General features: G+C 52.5%; 3 protein-coding genes across 3 annotated transcripts; 2 read left to right on the forward strand and 1 right to left on the reverse strand.

The window, feature by feature from the left end:
• Window positions 1-1,587: 1,587 nt before the first annotated feature.
• CTRU02_203179 (vacuolar membrane protein) lies at window positions 1,588-4,485 on the forward strand (the record flags this gene model as incomplete). The annotated part of the gene is made up of 3 exons (XM_070204154.1): window positions 1,588-1,819; window positions 1,882-4,230; window positions 4,280-4,485. The coding sequence occupies 3 exons, from the start codon at window positions 1,588-1,590 to the stop codon at window positions 4,483-4,485; spliced, it is 2,787 nt and encodes a 928-aa protein (XP_070061917.1).
• Window positions 4,486-4,939: 454 nt separating this feature from the next.
• On the forward strand, window positions 4,940-8,166 carry CTRU02_203180 (vacuolar membrane protein; the record flags this gene model as incomplete). Its single annotated transcript, XM_036727261.2, has 6 exons — window positions 4,940-4,951; window positions 5,017-5,268; window positions 5,326-5,445; window positions 5,503-6,384; window positions 6,435-6,770; window positions 6,820-8,166. The coding sequence occupies 6 exons, from the start codon at window positions 4,940-4,942 to the stop codon at window positions 8,164-8,166; spliced, it is 2,949 nt and encodes a 982-aa protein (XP_036581055.2).
• A 1,771-nt stretch (window positions 8,167-9,937) lies between these two features.
• Window positions 9,938-13,948, reverse strand: CTRU02_203181 (serine threonine-protein kinase ssp1; the record flags this gene model as incomplete). Its single annotated transcript, XM_036727262.1, has 2 exons — window positions 9,938-13,490; window positions 13,680-13,948. The coding sequence occupies 2 exons, from the start codon at window positions 13,946-13,948 to the stop codon at window positions 9,938-9,940; spliced, it is 3,822 nt and encodes a 1,273-aa protein (XP_036581056.1).
• Window positions 13,949-24,654: the final 10,706 nt, after the last annotated feature.

Raw genomic sequence — 24,654 nt, forward strand, 5'->3', positions numbered from 1 at the left:
CCATGCAAGTACCACATCACAGTAGAACTCAGGGTGGTAGCCTGGCATGTCACCCAAGACCACCCGTAGCTACTTACGAATACCGCATTGTACGTTATCACCACAGCAGTGACATAGTACACCCCGTATTGGAGCACCCAAAGCAAAGGATTCGCAGCAACCCAAGACATGTTAGCCCTGCCGAAGAGCTGGAAGCGCCCAACTGATGTCTGAAACCGGTGTGCGCACCCATATGGTCGGGTGGTCCACCTCTTCAACCCCAAGGAATGAATGTCTTTTTTTTTTTTTAGTTGTGTGGCCTAGTCACAACCCAAGAGAGCCTAAAAAAAGCAAAGAATGAATGAACAAGATCGGAACCTGAAGGTGCCCAAGCGGATAGCCCACACGCGGATACGGGCGGAGGACAGGGCTAGCATTGACGAAATTGAACCAGGCAGCGGATACTCGTAGTGGACGATGTGGAGGAAAGGGACGGGGATCACTGCAAGGTCCCCCAGAACGTGGGACCCCTAATCGCCAACACTCTGGTGTCAGCACCAACAGCCACTGGTTACTGGCTACTGTACGTGTACCTGCAAGACTTTTTACAGTGAGGTTGCATTATGTCATCATCATCCAGGCTCGGTACCCTCAAGGGAGGAGAACGCATCCAAAGTGTGATGTCACAATATCAAAAACAATGTGTATGCCCTCCTGATCTAGTCTCGAACCGTATTCATTCGTGCCATTGCAGCGACTGTATCAGATTCCTACGACTGCAATTCTGTCTGCATATTTGTACAACAAAGACTTGGGAATACAAGGAGCTGCCAGAGACACGCATTCCTGTGTCTACGTACTCAACCCACCATCTCGATAAAGACTTAGCCGTCACATGTAAGACAGCATCCAGACTGCCAGCCACATTGCTCAACATTACAAACCGGCAGGCTGAGAGCAAACTAACTGGGATTCATAAGGCCGTGTTGATTGCCCATGGCTTACGACTCGTTTACACCCAACCAGTCTGATCATCTGTCCATGAGCTGGTTTATAACCTTCAGGCTCGCATCGTGGTAATTTGCACTGGGCCTCCCACCAACGAAACTCCTTGACCTGTTTCCTCCGTCCCAGCCCTCCCAAAATGGCAAGCTGCAACACCTTCGGTGAGACGACCCAATGGTCAAAGCTCTAAGCTCCAATTCTTAGACACCTCAGAGATCTCATTCCTGATTGGGAACTCTCAAACTCGTATGGTGCCTTTTTGTGTGACTGGAAAAAGTTAGAGTCGCCTGCCGCTTGCCTCTCCCAGACGCCAGGCCCTTAAATTGACGTTGCCTGGGGCTAGCCGGACGGTGATTGGTTAGGGTCCACCCCGCCTCACCTGCGCTCGGGGATCGGGCAGTCAACCTCCGCTCTTATCGTTATCGCCTTCAGGTGACGTTCGTACTAGCTAACAATAATCACCGCCCACAGCAACTACCAGCCGTGATCTTGGAAAGTTCCCCTTTCGACACGACAAACTACAGACAGCACATGCGGATTGAATCATTTTGTGGCTCCGTCTAATGTGATTCGGCATGGCGCTTCAAATCCCCAAGCGCCATCATGTCCATTAAGCCACTGTCAGAGGATGTGATCCGCCGAATCAGGTCCTCTGCAATCATCACCTCCCTCAACGGTGTCGTATGTGGTCTCATCAAAAACTCATTTGATGCAGGTGCTACCAAGATCAACATCACCATTGACTACTCTCGAGGTAGCTGTACCGTCGAAGATGATGGCCTGGGAATTCCCCCCTCCGAATTCCGAGAGACTGGTGGACTTGGCAAACTGTACCGTAAGTGCAACCGCAGAGATGCTCCAAGTCGGTCTCGGTTCGTATCCACTGATCTTTTTCAGACACTTCAAGACATGGCTCTGAGAATGAAATCCATGGCCGTAATGGCAACTTCATAGCCTCACTCGCCGCTCTGTCTCTGCTTTCCGTCACCTCTCATCACCACCTGCACAACTCCCAGAACTCCCTGACCATTCACAACTCAAAAGTCTTGGCCCGCAACATCCCTGCCCTACCAGAGCAGCGCCTGTTCACTTTTACCCATGGAACTCGCGTCATTGTTAGAGACTTGTTTGGGTCCATGGCTGTCAGGGTCAAGCAAAGAGTCGCTGCGTCGGAGAAGGCTGCCGTCGACAAGGAATGGAGTCGTTTAATGTATGATGTTACCGCTCATTTGGTGTCTTGGCCTTCCCCGGTTGCTCTCTTTGTCCGAGACACTGTCCGCAAGAATGAGACACGGTTCAGGCCCAACGTGGCGCCCAAAACGATGGGACAGACCGATTTGTCTTGCCTCTCCTCCGTTATTCTGGCCCAGTCGGGTCTTGTTGATGTTTCCAACCACGTCTCTTGGATCCCAGTCGGGGCTACAAGAGGCAATTTGACCATTGATGGGTGTATATCATTGGACCCAGTAGCGACTCGCCGGGCACAGTTCATTAGCTTGGGTATTCACCCCTTGGCCAATGAACACGGGTCCAACGTACTGTACAGCGAGGTTAATCGCGTCTTCGTCAGGTCCGGCTTCGCAGTTGACGAGGACGTGAGATTTTCTCGAGAGCTGGATTCCATGGCTTTCGGTTTGCGGGATTCGACAAAGAGGTATGCTAAGCCGAAGCGCGGGCTTGATAGATGGCCAATGTTCTACTTTCGAATCAGTACTTCATCCACATCATGGCCTACTACTCCAACTTCTTCATTCGAGGACCTTTTAGTGGACCGGAACGGTACACTTTCAGAAATCATAGACTTGCTCAAATTAGTATGCTATGAATTTTTGAAGAAGCATCATTTCCGTCCGCACCAGGTTACAACTTCTCTGAAAGATCACGGAAAGGGGATGAAAGACAACACGAGAGCCGAGTCGACAATTAAAAATGGAAGATCTAAAACCAACTCGCTGACATCCAGCCGCTCAAGCTCTGCCACGCCTAGCTCGAGACCTGAATCCCCTTTTGACCTCTGGCAGCGAGTCAAGGCCAACCAAGTCTCTGGAGGCGCCAAATCGTCTGTACTCACTCATAGGGGGAAATGCTCAGCCATAACTGAGAATTCCCCCGAGTACTCTACACAGCCTAGCCTCCGCCTTCTCGATGATGCAGGTAACGTTTTGCGGAGACCTTTTGACGACCTTGCTACGCCGCCGCCCCCGGACATATCCTCAAACGGGAGGGAGTTAGTGCAACCAGCAATCACCTCCGATAAATTCGACAAGAAAAATTCCCCGAATCCTGATGCCCCAGAGTCTCAACAGTCTCGCAAAAGGACACTGTCATCTACAGGGCTTCTCGACTCTGATCATGCCAGCACTTCCGTTGAGTCTGGAGTTGCGTCCGCTTTTCAGCGATTCAAAGAGAATAACGTCCAGCCGGCGAAGGAGCCCAGCGACTGGCTGAAAGGCGTGCTTGAGAACTGGGAGAACCCGGGGTTTGAACCAGTTCAGCCTTTAATACCTCAAGTGCAGGAGGCATATTTCGGTAGTCACGATCGAGAAGTGAACACGGGCCTGAAAGTTGATAGTACTGGGTGCTCGCATGGCACGGATGCATTCAACACTAGGCTGTCTGGACGTATTTCCAAGGCTGCACTAGCGAACGCAGAAGTCATATCTCAGGTTGACCAAAAGTTCATTCTCGTGAAGCTCGGACGGGACAAGGGATCCGAGGCTGATAGACCTGGCATTCAAAATAACTCCGTGCTGGTACTCGTTGATCAACACGCTGCTGATGAGAGGTGCAGACTTGAATCACACATGCAGGACTATTTTGAAAAGGCGGAAGGAGTCAACAAGGTCGTTGCACGAACGCAGCTGCTCGAGAAGCCTCTATCATTCGAGTTTTCAGGCAAAGAATGCACTCTATTGCGTAGACATTCTCATCATTTTCGACACTGGGGTATCTTTTACAAAATGGAGGAAGCCAAATTGGATAATTGGTATCACAAAAGCAAACAATCTCCAAGGATCGAGGTTGTCAGCCTGCCCCCCAGTATTCTGGAGAGATGCAGAACGGAGCCGAAGCTCCTTGTTGAGATTTTGCGCAATGAAATATGGAAACGCGAGGAAGAAGATGGACCGGTTAATCGGGAATTTACTATGACCAGCGACACTTCTGAGCGCCGCGTTGACTGGGTGTCCAACTTTCACGGATGTCCCCAGGGGGTTCTCGATTTACTTAACTCAAGGTCCTGTCGCAGTAAGTCATTCTTATCGACTTGTTCTTGTATTGCTGCTAACCTTCGTAGGTGCTATCATGTTCAATGACGTATTGTCTAATGACGAGTGCAAAGGTCTTGTCCAAAAGCTGAGCCGATGCGCCTTCCCATTTCAATGCGCCCACGGAAGACCGTCAATGGTGCCCTTGGTTGATATTCAAAGCTTAAATGTTAATCAGGATGTGGAACAACGGAGTTTTGGCCGCCATCTTATGGCTTCAGGATTATTGAAGTAGTACAGGAAGGATTGCTGCACAACTGGCGTTCCTGTTATTAGCAACTGGTTTGATGATACCCAACTTTAGATACACACACACAAAAACGATTTCGCTACCTTATACTTTTCGTTTTTAACTACCAAATTTTGAAGAATTATTATCAACCTGATCTTTGTTACTTTCTGTACATTCCACACCGTATCCTGACGTTTTCAGTAACCAGACCATTGCCATTGATCTCAATCAACATGTGGCTAAGGCAGTGCTGCGCCACATATGGCTCAGCCATACATGCCTCAGACCCACATACGTCGGACCGCAGCCGTAGCACCAGTGACCGCAGTAGCTCCAAAGCTCCCCACAGCGGCGTCATTGGAGCGCGAGGCACCGACATCAACCGACAACCAGTCGCCCTCAACGAAGCTACTATTCCCGTTTCCCCCACGGCTTGTCGACGTCGGGAGATGTAGCCATGGCCTTTCAGGTAAGTTCGCGATCTGTACCGTCATCACATCTAGCCTTCAAACCAGACTGACCGACCTGCCACAGTGGAAGGCATTCGACTTCTTCGACGTCAGCCAGGTCCGACTCGCCGACGAGGAGACCCGCCTCTTCTTCGAGAGCAATGAGATATCCAGCGTCTGCTCTGGATCTGATAGCCTATTTCTCGGTAGCTACGACGGATACGTGCGGATCGTGGGATCGAGCTGGAAGATCGTCAAGAGCTTCCAGGCTCACGATGTCGGAACAATCACCCACATGCGCCAGATCGAGGGGACCAGTTTGTTGGTGACGGTCGCTGTAGGTGGACACATTATTCATCACTGGCATTGAGAAGTATGGCTGACGCATCTGCAGGAGGACCTGAGCAGCGAACCGGTACTGAAGATCTGGGCCTTGGACAAGCTGGTCAAGAAGACCAACATGCCCACTTGCCTGAGCAGCTTGCAGATCAGTAACAACAAGAAGCAGTTTCCAGTAAGAGTCTCCGGCGGTATTGATTTACCCGCAATTTCTGACCCCTTTGTTTTGCAGATATCGGCCCTAGATGTCCTCGACAACCTGACGCAGGTAGCGGTAGGCTTCGCCAATGGCGCGGTAACCTTGATTCGAGGCGATCTCATCAACGATCTGGGAGCTAGACAGCGGACCGTACACGAATCGGAAGAGCCGGTGACGGGTGTTGAGTTGATGACCGACCCCCAGGGCCTGACGACGCTCTTCATCTCCACAACGGCGCGTATCCTGAAGCTGAACATCTCCCGCAGGGGCCACAGCACCCCACCCAAGACGGTCGAGGATTTGGGCTGCAACGTCGACTGCATGACGGTAGACAAAAAGACTGGAGACGTCGTTGTGGCTAGGGAAGACGCAATCTATACATACACGTTGGAGGGAAGGGGAGCGCCGCGTGCCTACGAATCGCCGAAGCGACTGGTATCGATCTACGACGACTACGTTGCATTGATCTGTCCTCCGGCTTCTTCCGCCGCCGATAAGCCGTCCGATACAATGCGGCGTCGGTTTGGCGGAGGGGCAGCGGATGCCCTTTTCAACGCATCGACTTTTGTTCTTCTCGAGCCGGATCTGAGGGTCATCGGGCACACGCAGTCTCTGATTTCACCATTCAAGGCTATCTTCCAAATCTGGGGCGATCTTTTTATTTTGACTCAAGATGGCAAGGTGAACCGATATCATGAGAAGTCTTTGCAGCAACGCCTGGAGATGTTGTTTCAGCGCAACATGTTTCCACTAGCGATTGAGCTGGCGCAGAAGTCGGGGATGGACGCAACACAACAGAGTGGCATTTTCCGAAGATTCGGTGACCACTTGTACCAAAAGGCCGACTATGATGGCGCCATGGTTCAGTATATCAAGGCAATCGACACTACGGAGCCATCGCAGGTTATCAGAAAGGTAGGTGTCCAACAATTACTGACTGTTATCTTCAAGGCTAACGTAATCAGTTCCTTGACACCCAAAGGATACACAATCTCATTCAATACCTCGAGCAACTCCATGAACATCGCAAAGCAACAGCAGATCACACAACACTACTGCTCAACTGCTATGCCAAACTGAAAGACATTGACAAGCTAGAGGCTTTTATCAAGTCCCCCGGTGACTTGAAGTTTGATCTTGAGACCGCCATTTCAATGTGCAGACAAGGTGGTTACTATGAGCAAGCTGCGTACCTTGCCAAGAAGCACGGCGAAATCGACTTGGTCGTAGATATTCTAATAGAAGACTCCAAGAAGTACGATGAGGCGTTGGACTTTATCTGGCATCAAGATCCAGAAGTGGTGAGTAGCTATGGCATCTACGTCTGAGCAAGATCTGACCCCCTTTTAGGCGTACCCGTGTCTGAAAAAGTACGCCAGAGTTCTGATAGAGAATTGCCCGAAAGATGCGACAAAAGTATTCATCGACTATTACACTGGCAAATACCGCCCCAGAATACACATCGTTCCAATTGAAGACAACGAGGAGGGCGTTGCTGCCGGCGGTGTTGTCGCTGGCGCGGCTAATGCAGTCCAGAACCTGTCCAACTTCCTTCCCTTGCCATACATGAATACCTCATCTATTGCCAGCCCCTCAACACCAGGGAACGGCACAAGAGCGATCAATGGCGATGGGGCTATCATACTGAACCCCGATGACATCCCGGCCCCTAAATACACACCACCGAAACCTAGGACGGCGTTCTCTTCGTTCATTGACCACCCTGACGAGTTTATTGTCTTCTTGGAGGCATGCCTGGAAGAGCCGGCTTTGAATGAGAGCGACAGGACAGATCTTTACACTACGTTGTTTGAGATGTACCTGCACAAGTCTAACGAGAAGAAGGGAGAGCAGCACAGAGAGGAGTGGGAGAACAAGGCCAAGAAGCTCATTGAGGGTTCAGATATCCCAATGGAGAGCTCGAACGTGTTGCTTCTCTCACACTTGTCCGACTTCAAGGACGGTACTACTCTCGTGAAGGAGCAGTCTGGTCTCCTGTTTGACATTTTCCGCTCATATACATCGGCCAAAGACACTCGCGGAGCGATCAAAGCCCTCCGCAAGTATGGTCCCGAAGAACCGCAACTATACCCGGCTGCCCTGGCCTATCTCACCTCCGACCCGCGCATCCTCGACGAAGCCAGCCCGGATGAACTCGCCGCGGTACTGGGCAAGATTGACAAGGACGGCCTCATGGCTCCTCTGCAAGTCATCCAGACCCTCGTCGGCCAAAACGGCTCCACGGGCGGCGTTGCGACAATGGGCATGATCAAGCCCTATCTCCACGACACTATCGATCGCGAGCGGAAGGAGATCGCCGCCAACCGCCGGCGCATCTCGGCCTTCCGTAGTGAGACGGAACAGAAGCGCGCCGAGCTCGCGGATCTCGGCGCCAAACCGGCAGTGTTCCAGTCCACCCGCTGCGCAGCCTGTACGGCGCCCCTCGACTTGCCCGCTGTGCACTTTTTGTGCAAGCACAGCTTCCACCAGCGGTGTCTCAGGACCGAAGGTGAATGCCCTCAGTGCGCGACCGACAACGCCACCATCCGCGCTCTGCGCAAGACGCAGATCGAGACGGCTGGCAAGCACGAGCTCTTCAAGGCCGAACTGGAGCGGAGCGAGGACCGCTTCGGTACTGTCGCCGAGTGGTTCGGCAGAGGCGTCATGGGGGCGCCTAATGCCGATACGGCGTCATAGGTTTACCCCGCCCGCATGTTTGTATATGTCGAGGAATTGACGGCGTGGGGAAGGGGGGGAGTAGTTGATGATACTAGAGGAGGCGGATGTAAAGGGTAAATGCTGGCCATGTTTTTCCTGGCGTTTGACGAGAGGAGGGAAAGTTTGCATCGCGTTAAAACAACCGCATAAGTCGGCCCTTCACCTTCACGTGGAGGAGGACGTAATCCTCACGTAGGACAAATACCAGTTCCTGTATTATTTGTCTTTTTTCGTACATCCGTCCGTCCGTCCTTCTGTTGGAATTATCATGATCATGAATGCCTTTCCCCCCCCCCCCCCCCCCCCCCCCCCCCCCCACCCCCCTGGGTCCCACCTGCGCGCTGCATTATGTGACGTGGTCCGCAGTAGTTTGACAGGCGATGACAGGCGATGACAGGCGATGACCAACTAGCGTAGGAAAACAAGATATTTATAAAAAAATAAATAAAAATAAATAAAAAACCACCAAAGTCGCACATCCACTAACCTGTCAAAAGTATAATCGAACTCACAAATGCATGGATGAATTGTTGACATGTCACGGGATATAGTGCACAATTTTCTTTTCAACAGGTTGATCACGTTTCAAGACGAAAGAAATGATAGTTCCACTCTATTCATTGACAAGGCCAATATGTGAAGATTTGCCCATGTCGTCTCGGGAGTTTGTAACATTTAGCTAAGGGGGGGAAGAGTAGTTTGGTGTAGTAATGTGTTTGATTACATGCAAATTTGTCTCCCGCGGAGGAGATGATGATTGATGATTGATGATGATGATGATGAGAAAGTATAAGAAATAAAAGCGTCATTTCCGCTCAAGCCCGTGGGAGACAACTAGAGAGATATCATCCGCTATTAACAACACAAGAGGCCCCCCCCCCCCCCCCCCCCCTCCCGAATACCTTCGCTCTCAAAATGCTTTCATGCTATCAAAAAAGGGGGGAAAAAAGGAAGAAGAAAGGATGACAGACTTTCTGGGGGGGTAATTGATGAATAATGAGGAAAAACACCAATGATTGAACCAAAAGACCGCACCATTACGCTCCCTTTCCATGAGGAAACAAAAGGAATATGGGGTGTATGTTGAAGAGGCTGAAACGATGAAGAAAAAAGATAAAAAGTCTATTGGCGAGACGACCGTCCCTCTCGCTTTGCTCCCTTGTGCACCTCCGAAAATCATCGCCTTGCCTCCTGTCCCCCCCCCTTCCGGCCCAAAATGCTTTGTCCCCCCTTCCTCAGCGGTTTCCTCACCAGCTGCCAAAAGTTCACCCCGTCGTCTTTCCGTCGCTTCTTTTCGTTTTCGCGTATAATCGTCACAGTCTGCTCTGATGAATGCCTCCGCCAGTCCGTACAGCGCCGAGAAAAGAAGATAGAGAAAGGGGTATGCGAAAAGACCTCGAAGCGGTCCAACGAATCTCTCCATCGTGTCAAGTCTCGACTGGGTAGCAATCCCTCTCTATATGGAAATGGAATCCGCCAACTCTCTTGTTGGGGGCCGGGGCAATGCTGCCAAAGAAAAAAGCGCAATCTGGTTGCATGCTGTTCTTGGAGTATGCTGAAATAGGAAACGGGATGAATATCGAAGCAGCTAAAGTGCAGCTAGAAAATCCAAAAAAAGAAAAGAAAAAAGAGTCCGCTGTCCATATGTGAATTCCCTGTCAAGAAGACATTTCGCAGTGTACAGTTAAAAATGTGTGGTTTGGAGTTGAGTAGTAGTATGTTCGTTGAATCATGGACAGACGTGACCAGATCAGTCGGCGTATGTGATGACCTCTTCGCCGTGAACAACAACCTTCTTGGCTGTCTCGGTACTAGCTATGCTTATATTGGTGTCACGACGTCTTGCACCGTAAGGAATTCGCTCAGTCGTCGTGTTGATAGGCTTCTTCTTCTTACTCTTCGCCATCAAAAGTCCCTCATCGCTGTCGCTGTCATCGTCATCATCGTCTTGCGGTCGCAGTTCAGGGGTGCGTTGCGGAGGAGCCAGACTCCTGTTAACGGGACTTGGTGTCATGCGCAATACGTCGATTCCGGCATTGTGTTGCCCGTACGCGCTGGTCTGCTCGAATTGCTCCAGAGGGAAACCGGCGATGGGTTCTTTGACAAAAGCGGGAGGTGTGAGCGAATCGGTCGTCTCAAGGTAACCTGGCCTAGTGTTGACAACACCAGGTTCAACTAGAGGCTCGGCGTCCAAGTCTGCGGAAACAGAGCTAGAGCCACTTAGGAGTGCAGGCAACGACGGGTCGGATTGAAAAGCGAGCATTTCCTCTTTGGATGGGTGGTTCGTTGACGAAATGGGGCTCGTTGCGTCGCTGAGGCTCGTGAGCGGAGAAGCCAAGCCCGCAGCTGATGTTGAGCGCGACGACTGGCGAGTCTCCATCGTGCCCTCACGCGAGGGAGGTGGAGGTGTTCCCGAGAAGAGTTCATCGTCAGGAGAAACCGGGCAGGGGACGTCTGACGGGTCAACCTCTGACTTAGCATCATTGATGACCTGTTGGGCAAGTTGATGTTGATATTCCCCAATGTGTTTCCGATGCTGCTCGTCTTGAGCACGCGCAAATGATTCAGGGGTAGACGTGTTGTACTTCCGAGGAGGTGGGGTCCTGGCTTCTGGCACGTCACGAATATTTTCGACCCTGTGAGCAGTCTGAGGCCGTTCTTCAATATCGGCGTTTGCTCGTTGGTTTTCGTAAATGTTGGAGTCCGATTGCGGCTGGCCATGTTGGTAACCAGTGACGGTCCGTGAGGAGAAGAATAACGGCGAGGCTAGGCCGTTGCCGCCCTGCTTGGCTCTGCCAAGATCCACCGAACGAACTGGACGAGGACGGCTGGGTATTCGGTGGAGTGTGCCAGGAGCGACGGCGGTACTCACTCCAACTTGTGGAGGAGCACGCTTGTCTGTGTTTGCAAAAAGCCCACGATCTACGGAGCGAGACCGCAAAGCCTCCTCTGTCAGGGCCTCGATGCCTCGAGCCTTCCGGAACTCTTTCATAGGATCATCTGATGTGCCGTCGGTATATGGGGTGGGTGGTAGTGTCTTTACTTCGGGTAGCCCGGCCGTCAAGGTGAGGAAGTTGTTGCCGTTCGAGGGACTTTGTGAGTATCGCTGGTATGGTCTGTAAGTTGACGCTGTGCCTGCCATAGTCGACTGGTCCGAGGGCGAGGCCGTTCCGCTATTTGTCCTAGAGTCGCTGCCATGGCCGAAGTTGTGGTGGAGAGCGTGCAGCAGAGCAGCTCCTTGTCCAGCTACAGGCTGTGCGATAGCCGTTGCTAGAGGGTCGTAAGGCGGCTCATAAGGAGTTCCTGTCTGGCTGTGGACCAGGGGATGCTCAGTACCGATGGCAAAGTCCTTCACGTTGGAAAAATAATCGTCGCTTTTGAGGCTCTTTCGGCGTGCTTCCCGTGAATGAGGGGTTGGCGGAACGTTGTACATGCTGTCCCCTGCTGAACTGGCGGCACTGCTGGTGGCTCTCCTGCGAGACCGGCTATCGCTCCGATCTCCTAAAGGGTGCATGAGTTTCCCAACAGTTTTCTTGATGGTAGATCGTGCCCGCTCTAAGAAGGCGATTGGTACAACAGCATGTGCCGTCTCCTTGTCGTTGACCTGGACTCGTCTTCCCTGAGAGGGGCGTGCAGGATCGGTGTCGTCGATCCAAGCAATGGGGTTCGCAATACCCTGTACAACCCATGGATGTCTTTTGATATCTCTCAGACGAATTCGCTTTTCGGGGTTCTTGGTGAACATTTGTCGGAGGAGATCGTACAGGAGGTTGTCGATATCTTCGTAGGCCAGCTCATTGTCGTCCCTGTATGGCGGTACGTTGTGTCGCTTGAATAAAGACTCGGAATTGGGGGGAGTGGAAGGATCAACTGGCTTGAGACGCTTTCTTGGAATAAAGACTTCCTCCGTTGCGATCTTCCTGAACATTTGCCATTCGTCCTCGGCTTGGAACGGAATTCTGGCATAGATAAGGCAGTACAGTGTCACGCCTAGGGACCAGATATCGATCATCTCAGAAATCCTAGGCTGCTCCATACGGTCCAAGTCGGTGTAGCAGAGCTCAGGGGCGAAGAAGGCTGGCGTGCCCACTGTTTTGGCTAGTTCGAGATCGTCATCGAAATCTTGAGCTTCGGATTCCGAGACCGTCTCGTCATCGGGCTCGCCGTCTCTGATGGGGCGGCCAAAGTAAGAAACACCAAAATCGGAAATCTTTACACGATGGTCTTTTGTCCACAAAAGATTGGCAGGCTTGATATCCCTGTGAACGACGCCTTGGTAGTGTAGGTATTCCAGGCCCAAGACAGTGTCTCGGAATGTCGATCTCGCTTGTTCGAGTGTGAAGCAAGGAACGTAGGAAAAATCTTCAGCAAAGGGGTCGTGCATCCGAGAATTCCAGTCGACTGAGGACATGTGAGAGATGATGGAGTCGGCCATACTTGGCGAGCGTCCCCGCAATGCAGCCTCCTCAATGTAAGGGCCGTACATAGTACCATCGAGGGCGGTAGCTGAACCCGGGTTGCTGGACCGCAGAGGGCCTGGAGTTTCCATATCATCATCCAGGATAGCCTCCTGGTCAAATGAGACGTTGTTCTTCATGGAATTGACTGATTGGGTGCGTGAGGGGGCTCTTGAAGTAGCCCGGGAAGCCTGCAGAGAGTTTGGAAGGGAGCCATCAGCGCCAACTCGTTCGAGGGCGCCCAGGTCATCCTTGGAATGAATTCGAGACTGCGAACCGTAGCTGGCGTCGTCGGAAATGCCGTGCTCGATGCTCCAGAAGTCGTGAGCTCCCATATTGGCTCGTGTCATCTTCGCTCGCTTCAGTTCCTTCAGCGCGAACCGCCTTTCCATGAGCAAGTCATATTGCTCTTCCTCGGGAGTGGCCGGTTCGCCGCGGGCTTCTCGTTCGATGCGGCGGCGCTCGTAGAGGCAAATATGTGGCAGGCCCTTCTTTCTCCAGACAACCTCACCCAGCTCGACGTGTTCGAGAATCAGGTAAATCTTCTTAAGCTCCGGATCGTCGATAATTTCGAGCAGTGAAACAACGTTGGGGTGTCTCATCTTTTTGAGAATGGCGATCTCTCTCATCGTCTTCTCCTGTGGAGACATGGCCATGACCTTGCCGAGTCGACGCTTCTTGGAGTATCGCGGAATGATCTTGATGGCGACATTTTCGCCAGTTTCGAGGTTTCGCGCGAGCTTGACCTTGCCATGCATGCCCCTGCCAATTTCCTCGATGACTTCATACTGGTTAATGAGTTTGCGGCCGGTTATGCTATCGGAGTCGATCAGAGCTTTGTGCGTTCTGTGGTTTCACAAAGTTAGCTTATCCGATAAGTCATCCCCGGTCGCGGGGTTCTAGGACAATTACCCCCGCCACGGGTTACAGGTTAAACAGAGGAGATGGCGAGGCGTTCCGCCTTCCAGCCAACGCCATCGGTTTTAGTGTCGCACCTGGGCGCACTTGAGAATTGGGCAAGAAAGGGAAACTTACTCTCTGACTTTGTGGTGTTGAAGAGGATGTAAATATGGACTGCCCGTCTCGGCGCTCGGGGTGTTGGAATCGGAGGAGGCGTGGGTTGGGAAGTTCGGCTTCGAGCGGGGGTTTGTCGGGCTGAAGAGACCGGGCGAGGTCAGGGGAGTGCTAGAGGAGGACCTCAGTGGCAGCATGCTGGAGACGGGTGAAATGAGGGCGTGTAGGTGAGGATGTTGATGGCTCCTCGAGTGAGGAGGAGGAGGTGGTGGAGGATGTTGCGGTTCCATGGTATGCGAAGAAGCGCTGGAGTTGGACTGGTCGGAGAAGTCTCAATCGGCGATTCGACATAATGAGGGACGTGGGAGGACGTAGAACGAGGCTCGCACGGCGGCCGAAGAAGAGAAACGCAACGACGTGCGGGCTTCAGTTTGTCATCATTGTTCGAATGGATCGATCGCAGGTGGTGGCTAAGGGGAGGCGAATCGGGCTGTTGTAAAAAGAGGCGCGCAATAGACGTTGAAGTCGGCGAGTTGAAGAGAAAGGCTGAATAGAACTCCAGATGTGGTGGCCAGAAGTAATGCGCTGCTTTGTGAAGTAGGAGGCGATACAGTCGTCGTCGGTGGTGGAATATCTTTCTTTGAAGGAAGGGGAAATCCTAAAAAGAGAAACAGGACCAGGCAGAACGTAGAGTGAGGTAGGTATGCGAGGTAAGGCGAAGTGAAGTCAAAAAGGATGGCAGACGGATGGGGACGTAAGAGGTTGAAGGGTTGACTGGTGAGGTACTTCCCGGGGGGAGCGGGACTAAAAGACGAGGGGGAGACAAGACGAGGGTCCTCAGTCCTTTTTTTTTTTTTCCCTGGTCCTGGCTTCTGGCGTTGGCCGTGTGTGTGTGTGTGTGTGTGTGTGTGTGTGTGTGGGTGTGAGGGTGGGTTTGTACAAGGCAGAGAGGCAAGGCAAAGCCAGGCAAATCTTGGAATAGACAATAGTGCACTGTATTGGTACGTAGCAATTTGGGTGCGTGTGAGTGATGAGTGTAGAGCACAGCAGAACAGCGAGCAATACGGGAGGGAAAGAAAGACTGGTGTCGATGAGGGTCCGGGGTCGGGGGTTGGGGGTTGGGGGGTTTGGCAGAAAGTGTGAGTGTTCCTGCTTGCTGGTGGATGATGGAGGGTGGTAACAGTAGTAGTCAGTGGTAATAGTGGTGGTGGTGGTGGTGGTGCGTATGGATTGGGAATACTGAGTGTTGATGTGCCCCCTGCTCAGTCTTCTTTTTTTTTCTTTTTTTTTTTTCTATTTCGAGTGAGAAAAAAAAAAAAAAAGATGGTGGTGGGCTAAGAGAAAGTGGGCATTCACACACATTCATCACTGATCAGTGACCTTTCCTAGGTTTCCTTGGTGGGTTGATGGTGGCCGTAGTGGAGGCTCGAAGGAAGCAAGACAAGATACTGGACGAGGATGATGGATGCACCATAAATGGAGCCAGACGGAGACAGAGACATAGATAGAGGAGGGGGGGGAGGGACCGGGTAGAGGGGAGGGAGGGGGGAATCAATCGACAGGCGCGATGCCCGCAGTGGAGCCCCCCCAAGCCAGTACTTTGTACTTGCGGCTGTTACTTTCGCTCTCTCTCTTTTTCCTTTCAGGCTCAACCGTCATAACAGGGAGTTGGGGGAAAGGTACGTACTTCTCAAGTCAGGACAAAAAGGAAAGAAGAGAAAAAGAAGAGGGTCGGGGAGGGGCGGCTCCAGTGGGTCAGAGCCCATACTATGGTACGCAAGTCCAGCATCCGTAAACTACCTGTGTCTGTGCCTGCCCGAAGCCCCAGCTCCTTGCCTGATTGGCTTTGATTTGATGAAAGAACAGGTCTTAGGCCGATATGGAGTCGGATAGTTATCCACACAGGGTATATCCATAGATAAGCGGCATATCACATACGATAAGAAGAATCCACACATGTCTCCTCGCGATTGATTGCCCACGGAACTATGACCCACACGGTATGGATCTTTGCAACTTCCGCTGCCCCTTGGAAAAGTTGCCTTCTCCGTGGTGTTGAGGCAAGCACCAGAGGAATAGCGAGTGCCAGAGAGCAGGAGGCATTCGATAGGTGCAGAGTACGTACACCTTGACTGTCCTCTTTTTTTCTTCTTCCCTTTCCTGATGATACCCACCATAGCAACCTCAAAGCTGCAGACGCCATGCATCAAGAGTGGTCTTCATCTTCCGCTCCGGCAATGTTGAGTCAAGTCGATCTCGCGCAATTAATTTCATTCTGCAAAGTCTCTTTTGTCGCCTCTTCCTATCACTCTCATCCAGGCTCCCAGGTACGGACTACCCGTATCTTGTGAGAGGCATTTTACCTGAGGTCAGCCTACTAACCACTCTCATTTCGCATGGCATGAGGGCATAAGCAGCCCGCCAGAAATTGACAGTTAATCAGCTCAACTGGGACATGGACATGCGATGCAGCGCCTAGAGTGAAGGAAAGGGTGTGGCGGCCACCAATGTCATGCCTACCGAGTCGTCCAAGCCAGTGGTCTGCAATTTTTACCACTACTACTCCTTACTGCTATTACTATACCGCCTATGTATGGAGTACACACACTTCATCAATCTGAAGGCGACGCTTTCGATTTCCTTCTCGTCCCTCCGATCCTCCGTCACCCATTCCTCTTTCACGTCAAGCACATGCTCGTCTGCTCCTTGGACCCAGCTTCAAAGTTTCGATCTCATGTCCATGTCCCAAGCCCACACATCAGCTAATTACTTTGCATTGCGGATCCCGCCTCGCACGGAGACAGATTCCAAGGAGACAATACACGCCCGATAACTCAACAGGTAGCGAGTCTATCCGTACGCTGCCAAGCCACAGGAAGCGCAGAACAGTGGGCTGGTGGAGCGAGTTCTACATCTTGTCTTTTATGGCGGCGCAGGGGTTTGCCAGGCCGCAAGCAGGGGTGGTCGCTGTTTGGCCAGTGCTGCTATGGACCTGGCACGCCTGGCAAGGAACCGTCGACGTTGCGGGCGAGGGCGAGGGCGAAGGCGAGGGCGAGGGCGCCGGCCAAGAGGAGAGACTTCCGACCAGGTACCTTGCCTTATCGCGCCATGATCTGCACATCCCCATTGGCCTGATGGAGCCTCTCACCTCTCTTCGTTACATATGCCAGCCACCAAGCACGTACCTTTCTCCGTCGCTCCTTGGAGCTACCATTCAATCCAGCACTAGTGTACGCTGTCCCTTTACGTACACAAGCTATCGACCAATAGCAAAACACCTACTTTGCGGACCCTTGGCTCCGACCAGAGACAACAGAAACACCTCCTAAATGGAGACTCCAAGACAATGACGTTGAGACATGGGCTCTTTTTGAATCTCAGTGACAACGACGAAGAACAGAACAGCTCATGCTCGACCTGCGCCTCGCCGCGTGTCGTGCCGTATCGTACCGTGTCGTCTGCTTCGAGCCTGTCGTGATGCATCGCATCAGACACACACACACACACACACACACACTAAAGACCCCTTCACTGGGATCTTTTAGGGGCGGCGCACAACACACACAACACGCAACGCACACGCACACGCCCAAGGGTATGATGCCAACAGAGAACGAATGGGATGGCCAATATTCAACATTTTTCCACACTGCCGATGCAAACACGTCAGGCAGACGGCCCAACACCATAGAATTCTCAGCTGAAGTCGTCAGGCCTGTCAGGCAACATGGCATGTCTAAGGGTGGTGGCAACACATGTTCAAACTCAGTATTCCTCATTTTCACTTCCTGCCACTGCTGGAGATTGCAATTTGTCTAGTCGTCTCTCGGCTCGTATGTTGAAGTAGGCGTCAGCATTGGCCTGCAGTCATAAACCCATGCTGATGAGCAAGTCTCGCACTCAAGGTACCTGCAACGTGTTTCCACCTTCTGTCGATCCCCGCATCGATTTTAGCAGCATGCAGACTCTAGCCGCTTTACTCGCTTTGCTGTGAACCCTGTGGCAAGTGATGGCGGCCATGACAAACCATCCTCCGAAAGCAAGGACATACGTAGCAATGACGAGGAACACGGAAGCCACTAATCCTCAACGCGGACGACACGGTTCACAACCATGGCCGAGCTACCATACCGTAATGTGTGTGGCCAAAAGACCTTGGGGATCCAGACCCAGACGGGATGTCTTGACCTCTTCCATTGGTTAGTAGATTGATTACTTTGTCTCTTCACATCCAACGCCAACACCTCACGACGCACAAAGAACATGCACATGGAAGAGGCTCATCCCGTCCTTGACACCAAATGAGACCGAGAGGCGGAAAGGAAGTGTGATGGGCCAGCCTAGCGCCTCAGACAGAACTTGAAGGACGAACAGACCCCAAATCCTCCAACCCCAACAGCAGCTACTGGCAGCTAAGGCGTTGCCTTCTAACACATGCAGGAAGTTTGTCCTCTAGATTCCATTCGTCCGCTCCTATGCCTCAAGCCACTATCTACAGATGCTCTTTGCTGATGTTGTTTGACCAACTGCAACTGCAACTTCGAGATGCACATCACGACCACAGATATACACATGCAATCGCCCGCTCTCTCAACCTGCTCGGCTGTACAGTCATTGGGCGGTGCAGACAGCCTTCTGCAACGGCTATTGGCCGCCTGCCCTTGTAGCTGCATATGTCTGTCTCTCTATTCTTCCTTTTTTGGCTCAACTTCGACGCCACGGTCGAGGCCCTAATGCATCAACCCCAGCATCTTTGAATTGGGTTGGGAAAAAAGAAAACAATCGCAATCAGAGAAGCAGACCAAGACTGTGCCTCTCGCATGCCTCTGCATTTCTCCGCTCGTCTTTTTTTTTTGGTTCCCCAATCTCACATGCGGTCCGGTATCCTGTGTCTTGCCCCTACGGCAAGGTACCTTGTCTGGAGTTTTCAACTGCCCTAAGGATTCTGACGCCCGTTCAGACAAGCCAAGCAGTCAGGATATGTAGAGGCGTGATACAGACTGCAGAAAACGATACGGTGCCACCCAACAACAAAAACTTGCAGCGATGCAGCGATGCAGCGTTTCATTTGATCACTGATTACACTCGGCTCAATTCCATGAACCATCCGTTGGCAGCACGGCCTTGGCTTGGCGCTGGCCTGACCAGATACCATGGTATGCCGACATCGTCCAATGGCCTGATGCCGTGCAAGTGCTGCTACATAACGCCCCCTTCGCCATGTTTCATTCAAGCCTCTCTGAGAAAAGCCTCACGAAAAACATCGGAACAAGTCCCGGCGTGTCGCTTACAGACCGGCTCCAGGAGCCGGTTTCCTCCCTCAACCCAAGCGACAACTTTACATCCCCCTCCTCACCATCGTCTTTCGATCGGACGCTCGTGGCATTGATCTTTGTTGACCGCTGCTGCGGCTCTCGCACTAAATGGGAGGGTAAGGTGGATCTTCCGCGGATTAAATTACGGCAGCGATGATCATATCCTCGAGGTACACAGACTGAGGATAGACTTTTGATGCAGACCAGATGGGCCGACCACTCAGAAGCGACTGCGCAATCAACCCACTGACGGCGGCGTTCGTAGCAAAGAGGCGATTCATGGCCGACCCTGGTTGCCCTTGTTGATACACGACGTAGCACGCCGGTCGTACCCCTAGTATCCCCGTTCTGTGCCTGACGTTTCTCGCCCTCGTATGGCAATCAATTTGATGAGAGATGTGGCCGCATTCTTTTGCCTGTGGTGTGGAGTTGGACTGCATGTCCTGTTTGCCCCCGTTATCAACAAACCGGCCATTCCATTCAACAACTGAAGTCATCATCATGGCTCCGCCGCCCGCTAAAGCTGCTGTGGCCAACGATGATCATGGTCAGACTGCCACGGTTTTCATGGTTTTAATGAATTAAACTTCCTGAGATCCCCTCTCTTTCGTAGTCCCAGTCCTCGGGCGCCCCTGATAGCCGCCAGATCAGAGATGATCGTCCTTTCACCGGGCCACCCCCAACCGCCCCCATCCATGTAGCCGGCCACGCTGCTGGGACACCAAATCATGATCCTCTCATCCTTGGACGGAACGGCAGACGAGGTGGAGTTTGACTGGAGCCGCCATCAACGTCGATGGCCTCTAGTGGGAACACGGCACGAGAGATGCTGCAGGTTTTCTTGCTTGGCCTGTTCCTATGTGGTTCCGACTGTCCTTTTGAAGCCCAAAAGGCTCCACTCTCGTTGCAGCTTGCATCGGCCGGGGTTTTGGAAACACGGACTACGAGCACTAGCAACGCAACGTGGAGCCTACTTTTGGGACTTTACCAATGCTAATTGTATGCTTAGCAGAGGTCCTGGGCAAACAGGAACGGATGGGCATCTCCAACTCCCAAGACTTGTCAGGTCTGTTCATGGTCTGCCCTGCTCAAGGTTGCTTTTTGACTCGGGGGCTCTACGTAATATTTCATCTACCCGCGTGTCCCGCAGCGAAGCCTGTCTCCATGGCGATCTGTCTCTTTGAACTGTCGCCAGGCCATGCCGTTCGATACGTCTCGCCAGGACATGTTCCCATTAGACACGGGCGTCGTCGTTATGCAATGCAAGACTGATATGTCATTCACACCTCAAGAAAAAAGAAACTAGCCGGCCTGTCATCCACTGGTGGCTACTTTTTCAGTGCGTCCGGATCACTACATTACAGCGAGTTGCACAGTGATGGAAGGTGCAGGTACCGTAAGCCTGGAAAGCCGACAGCATTAGCTCCACCAACAACGACGGTCAAGTTGGCCGTTTATTGGGCAATGCAGCCGGCAGGCAAGCCAACGAAAGCCGCAGAGAGAGCTCTGCGAGAGAAGAGGCCCTCGGACTTGGGAACAGCATATTCCGTTGAAGTGCCCGAATTGGACTAGCAACCGTCATTGGCCGATTATGCTAACCTCGGGAAGGACGGTAACGTGGAAACGACATGCCGTCGGCCGCTCTCCAGCAGCTATGACCGGCCAGACTAGAAGCAGTGGGTTGGCACCTTGTCACACCCATCTTCACGTCAAGATGGAAGGCGTTCCGGATCAAAGGCTTCCATCACCCAGTCCGATGCCCACCACTGTCAATGTTGGGAACTGATAGTGGCCAGTGCAGTCCCAGCCCGTGGACGGAAGGGCCACGGCGGCTGGCCGAAGCCGCCGTCCTCCCAGGGCGCTGGTGCACATGAATATGAGCATGGGGACGGTAGGGTGAGGCCCATGGCGAACAGATCCTGTTTCTCCGGGGCTTTTTCTTCCTCTAGTGCCGCTAGGGTCGGAGTTCTCTCCCTTGTGAGTATCGGCGATCGCTGTCTGCCCCAGCCATGATGGAAACGCAGTCTACCGCCCAGGCCCACCCACAACACCCGTTTCTTTTCGTTTCTGGTCGTCTGTTCAGTATTGACTTTGTATGAGATCAGGTACGTATATCTGGCATGTGCCTCATCATTACTGTGTACCTCGCTTCCCAGTTCCCGTGTCCCCGTCGACTCAAGTCATTCAAGAGTCAGATTGACCACGGACCAACGCTTAATGCCATCTCCATGAGGCACGGAGATCTCGTCTTGTGCTGAGATCTGCACAATTCCCCGATGAGAGGTTATCGTCACATTATCTAACGCATTCAAGCATCCTTCCCACAGCTAGTATTTGCGACTCAGTATGCTGCGACGCACACTAAACACACTTGCCTGGGCTGATTCACAAACTGCACCCGGGAGCCTTCAGCGCCTTTGCACAATCAAGCATTATTTCCCCCGCTAGAACCCACTGTTGAGCCGGTGGCCATGGGTAGCCTCGAATAGCCGGATGCACGACTAACTCAAGATGGTCGGTGCCGGCATCAAACAGACAGACTGGGTGGGATGGATCGTGGACCACCAGTGAGAGTCAATAGGGGGGGGACGAAAGTCCAGAGCGTTCCGGGCCACGATGTCCTCGTCTCGTCTCGCAGAAAGAAGAACGGGACGGTTAATTTTTCACTGCTAATTTCCCTCCCACTCACTGCTGCCGCTTCCAAAGGAGATTCCGGATACCTCCGCTCTGTGTCGGTTGGCCTGGTGTCTAACCTGCAAAAGACGGGCTCGTGCCCTTTGAGCTGCTACCGCGAAAAAGGGACCCTGCATTGAAGGGACGATTGACGACGTGGCAGCAAAGCAAAACAGACCGGGGTGGCCACAGAACGAGACAAGTCAGAATAAAAATCTCACGATGGCTTCGCTTTTACATTCCACTCCTAGGTAACGTCTTAGGCACGGGGTCTTGTCTGCCCCCAAATGGCCCGGTCCAGACTACCAAAGCCAGCCTCGGATTGCGGAGAAGAGCGCAGGGTCTGCTGTCGCTGTCGGCGCTGCCGCACAAATCCCCCCAATCGCCGACTTTGTGTGAGCCTGGACGGGGTCCAGCTTTGCTGTCAATCCCGGACCACTGCTGCTTGCGGCGTAGCGTACGATAAAGAGCAACCCTTAAAGCGAGGGTATCGTCGACTGAAAAGATCGGGACACAATGGACGGACCCGAGACCCCTACGGACAATGCTCGGGGACACAGACAAGGTTGTGCAGCACGTCGGGTGTGGGCTTGACTTAACGCCCAGTGCCGAAAAGCGTGTGGCCGGGGCTGCTCAATCGGTTGCTCTCACGCACGAGAGGTCATCGTCGATTGCTACCACACGCATATGCGCGAGACTGAGTCGTGGCTTTCCTTCTTCTTCTTCTTTTTTTGGCCCACGGACCAATGCCGCCTCTTTGATTTCCCGCTCCAAGCGACGCGGGTGAAGACATGCAAGAGAGAGTAATAGAGACAGAGGGAAAAACATGTGTGCCAGCCACCAGCGGCTGGAAAATGGCTGAATGGACGAGCCCAATATCCATGCATCATCCTGTCTGCAAGTGGACGGGAACTAAAGCAGCCCGAACGACACATGGAACCATCCCAGTTTCTCGCCAACGCAGATACTGCGTAAAAGGCTCTCCTTAATCTTCGTCTAACCCAAACTCTGGCAGCGAGGGTCAATCATGGCACAGCATGATTGACCGTTGAGTGGGTAATGTCGATCCACCCGAACTTTGGCAGACGACTCCTCGATCCTCTTTTTTGTGTCCCTTGGTTGAGTGGTGCTCCTTTCGATGCGATGTTGATACTCGGGTGATTGGAACCTAACCAATAGGTGCAAACACAATGCGAGCCCAAACGCATGAGGCAAAACGAACTCTCCTAGGCCATCCCCCTGTTCATACCCCAGCTTTTTTGGCACATCAAAAAGTGACTGCTCACATCACGGCCAGCTCTCGTCCTTGATTTGTTTCAGGGAACACCGGTTGGCATCTTCTTTCTTGTATGGGGTTGCACTCAATTCCGACCATGTCCTGGCTCGCCTCTCTTTCCGCCCCCTTTCTGTTCTGTCGCTTTTCACTGGTCTGACATGTGCTTATCACGTTTTATGAGTGTCTCTGTCGACTACTATCTGCCGCACCACCATATGGGCGTTGACGGCCGTCCCCATCTTCATCCGAGCAGCATGGCGGGGTTGGAAGGCGGCTTTCGCGCCTCTTCTTTACTTTTTTTTTCCGGTGTGTGCTGAGGGCGTCCTTTCGTACATGAGCACACACGACATACACGCTTTCCAAAGATCTGCGCCTAAATAAAGTGTCAAAATATCAGACGTCTGGGGGAGGCGGAAGCCGTTGACTAGTGACATGCGTGAAACTGTTCCCGAAGCGGGTCGAATGAACATCTTTACTCATCATGGCATCATTGCTCTCACTCGAAAGCTACTAGCACGCATGGCAGTGTTAACCCAGGCACACACCATGTCCCGCACATCAAACACGTACTGTCCATCTACAAGCTACTAGCTACCAGCTCCCATTGACGACGCCTCTCTGATCCAGGGCGCAGCTGATCCCTCTTTTTTTAACCCCCATCTAACTCCATGGCTGACTCGTTGTGTCGTCAAGCCCGATGTCATGGGTTGTGCCCCCCCCAGTACACTAAAACGATGAAGTTTTGGAGTAAGCAAGTAAAATAACAGCCCATTGTTTCTCTCTGCTGGGGTAAACCCGCCCAAAAAGCAATATCACATCTGGGGAAAAGGGGGTAAAATGCGGAGGGAGGGGGGAGGGGCCAGCAAGCGGCTGAGAGCCATGCGCCGAGCTGGTTTTTGTTGCTCCGAACCGGGCGAGGAATCACACCGATTTGGTGTCAAGAGGCTACGAAATGGATGTCTCCCTGTTTATTGTGATTCTACTGTGTGTCCGTAAAGCTGCCCTTTTTTTTTTTTTCTGTCTTCGATCACATCTCGAGTCTTGTACTGCTTGATTGGTCTGTGACACATATTGAATGACACCCCTCCATCTCGGCTGGGTGTATGTGTGTAGTAGCACACCATCCAGTTAAACCTCGTCTCTTTCTAGTCTTTCCCTTTAGCAAAAGAGACGGTGCGGTGCCTTCGTCCGCATTCCCTACCTTCTCCGCAAAACCCGACGCAACCCGCCCCCCTCTCGGGTTTTGATGTCTCGTTTTGAGGGGCCTGGATTGGTTCGAAGGCTTCCATCTTATCATTGATGCTGTTAAGGTGTGTGTGTGTGTGTGTGTGTGTGTGTGTGTGTGTGTGTCTAGTCGGTCTCTCGACTAATAAGAAAGGGCCGCTTTCGGTGTGACAGACTTTTGTTGTAGCAGTATAGACACCTACCCTGTGAACCAGACTTTTGCTTACTTTGGGAGGCACACACATACACTACTACTATGTCCATCAAAGCCCGGGTCGATCATTCTCACCTTGAGATGCATGACTGCGGCGCAGCAGACCTTGCCCGGCCAACCTGCTGCCCTGTCCTTTACCCCCTCCTGCTCCTCCTCCTCCTCCTCCTCCTCCTCCCCCCCCTTTTTAGGTCTCTTCACCCCGCCAGTCCGCGGAAACCTGGGAGACGGTTCGGTGAAAGAGCACAGCTGGCTGGCTGGCTGGCTGGCCTGATGGTCGGTTCGGTGACCGCCGTC

The sequence above is a fragment of the Colletotrichum truncatum genome (assembly GCF_014235925.2).
Source record: "Colletotrichum truncatum strain CMES1059 chromosome Unknown Contig_0002, whole genome shotgun sequence".
Lineage (NCBI taxonomy): Eukaryota > Fungi > Ascomycota > Sordariomycetes > Glomerellales > Glomerellaceae > Colletotrichum > Colletotrichum truncatum.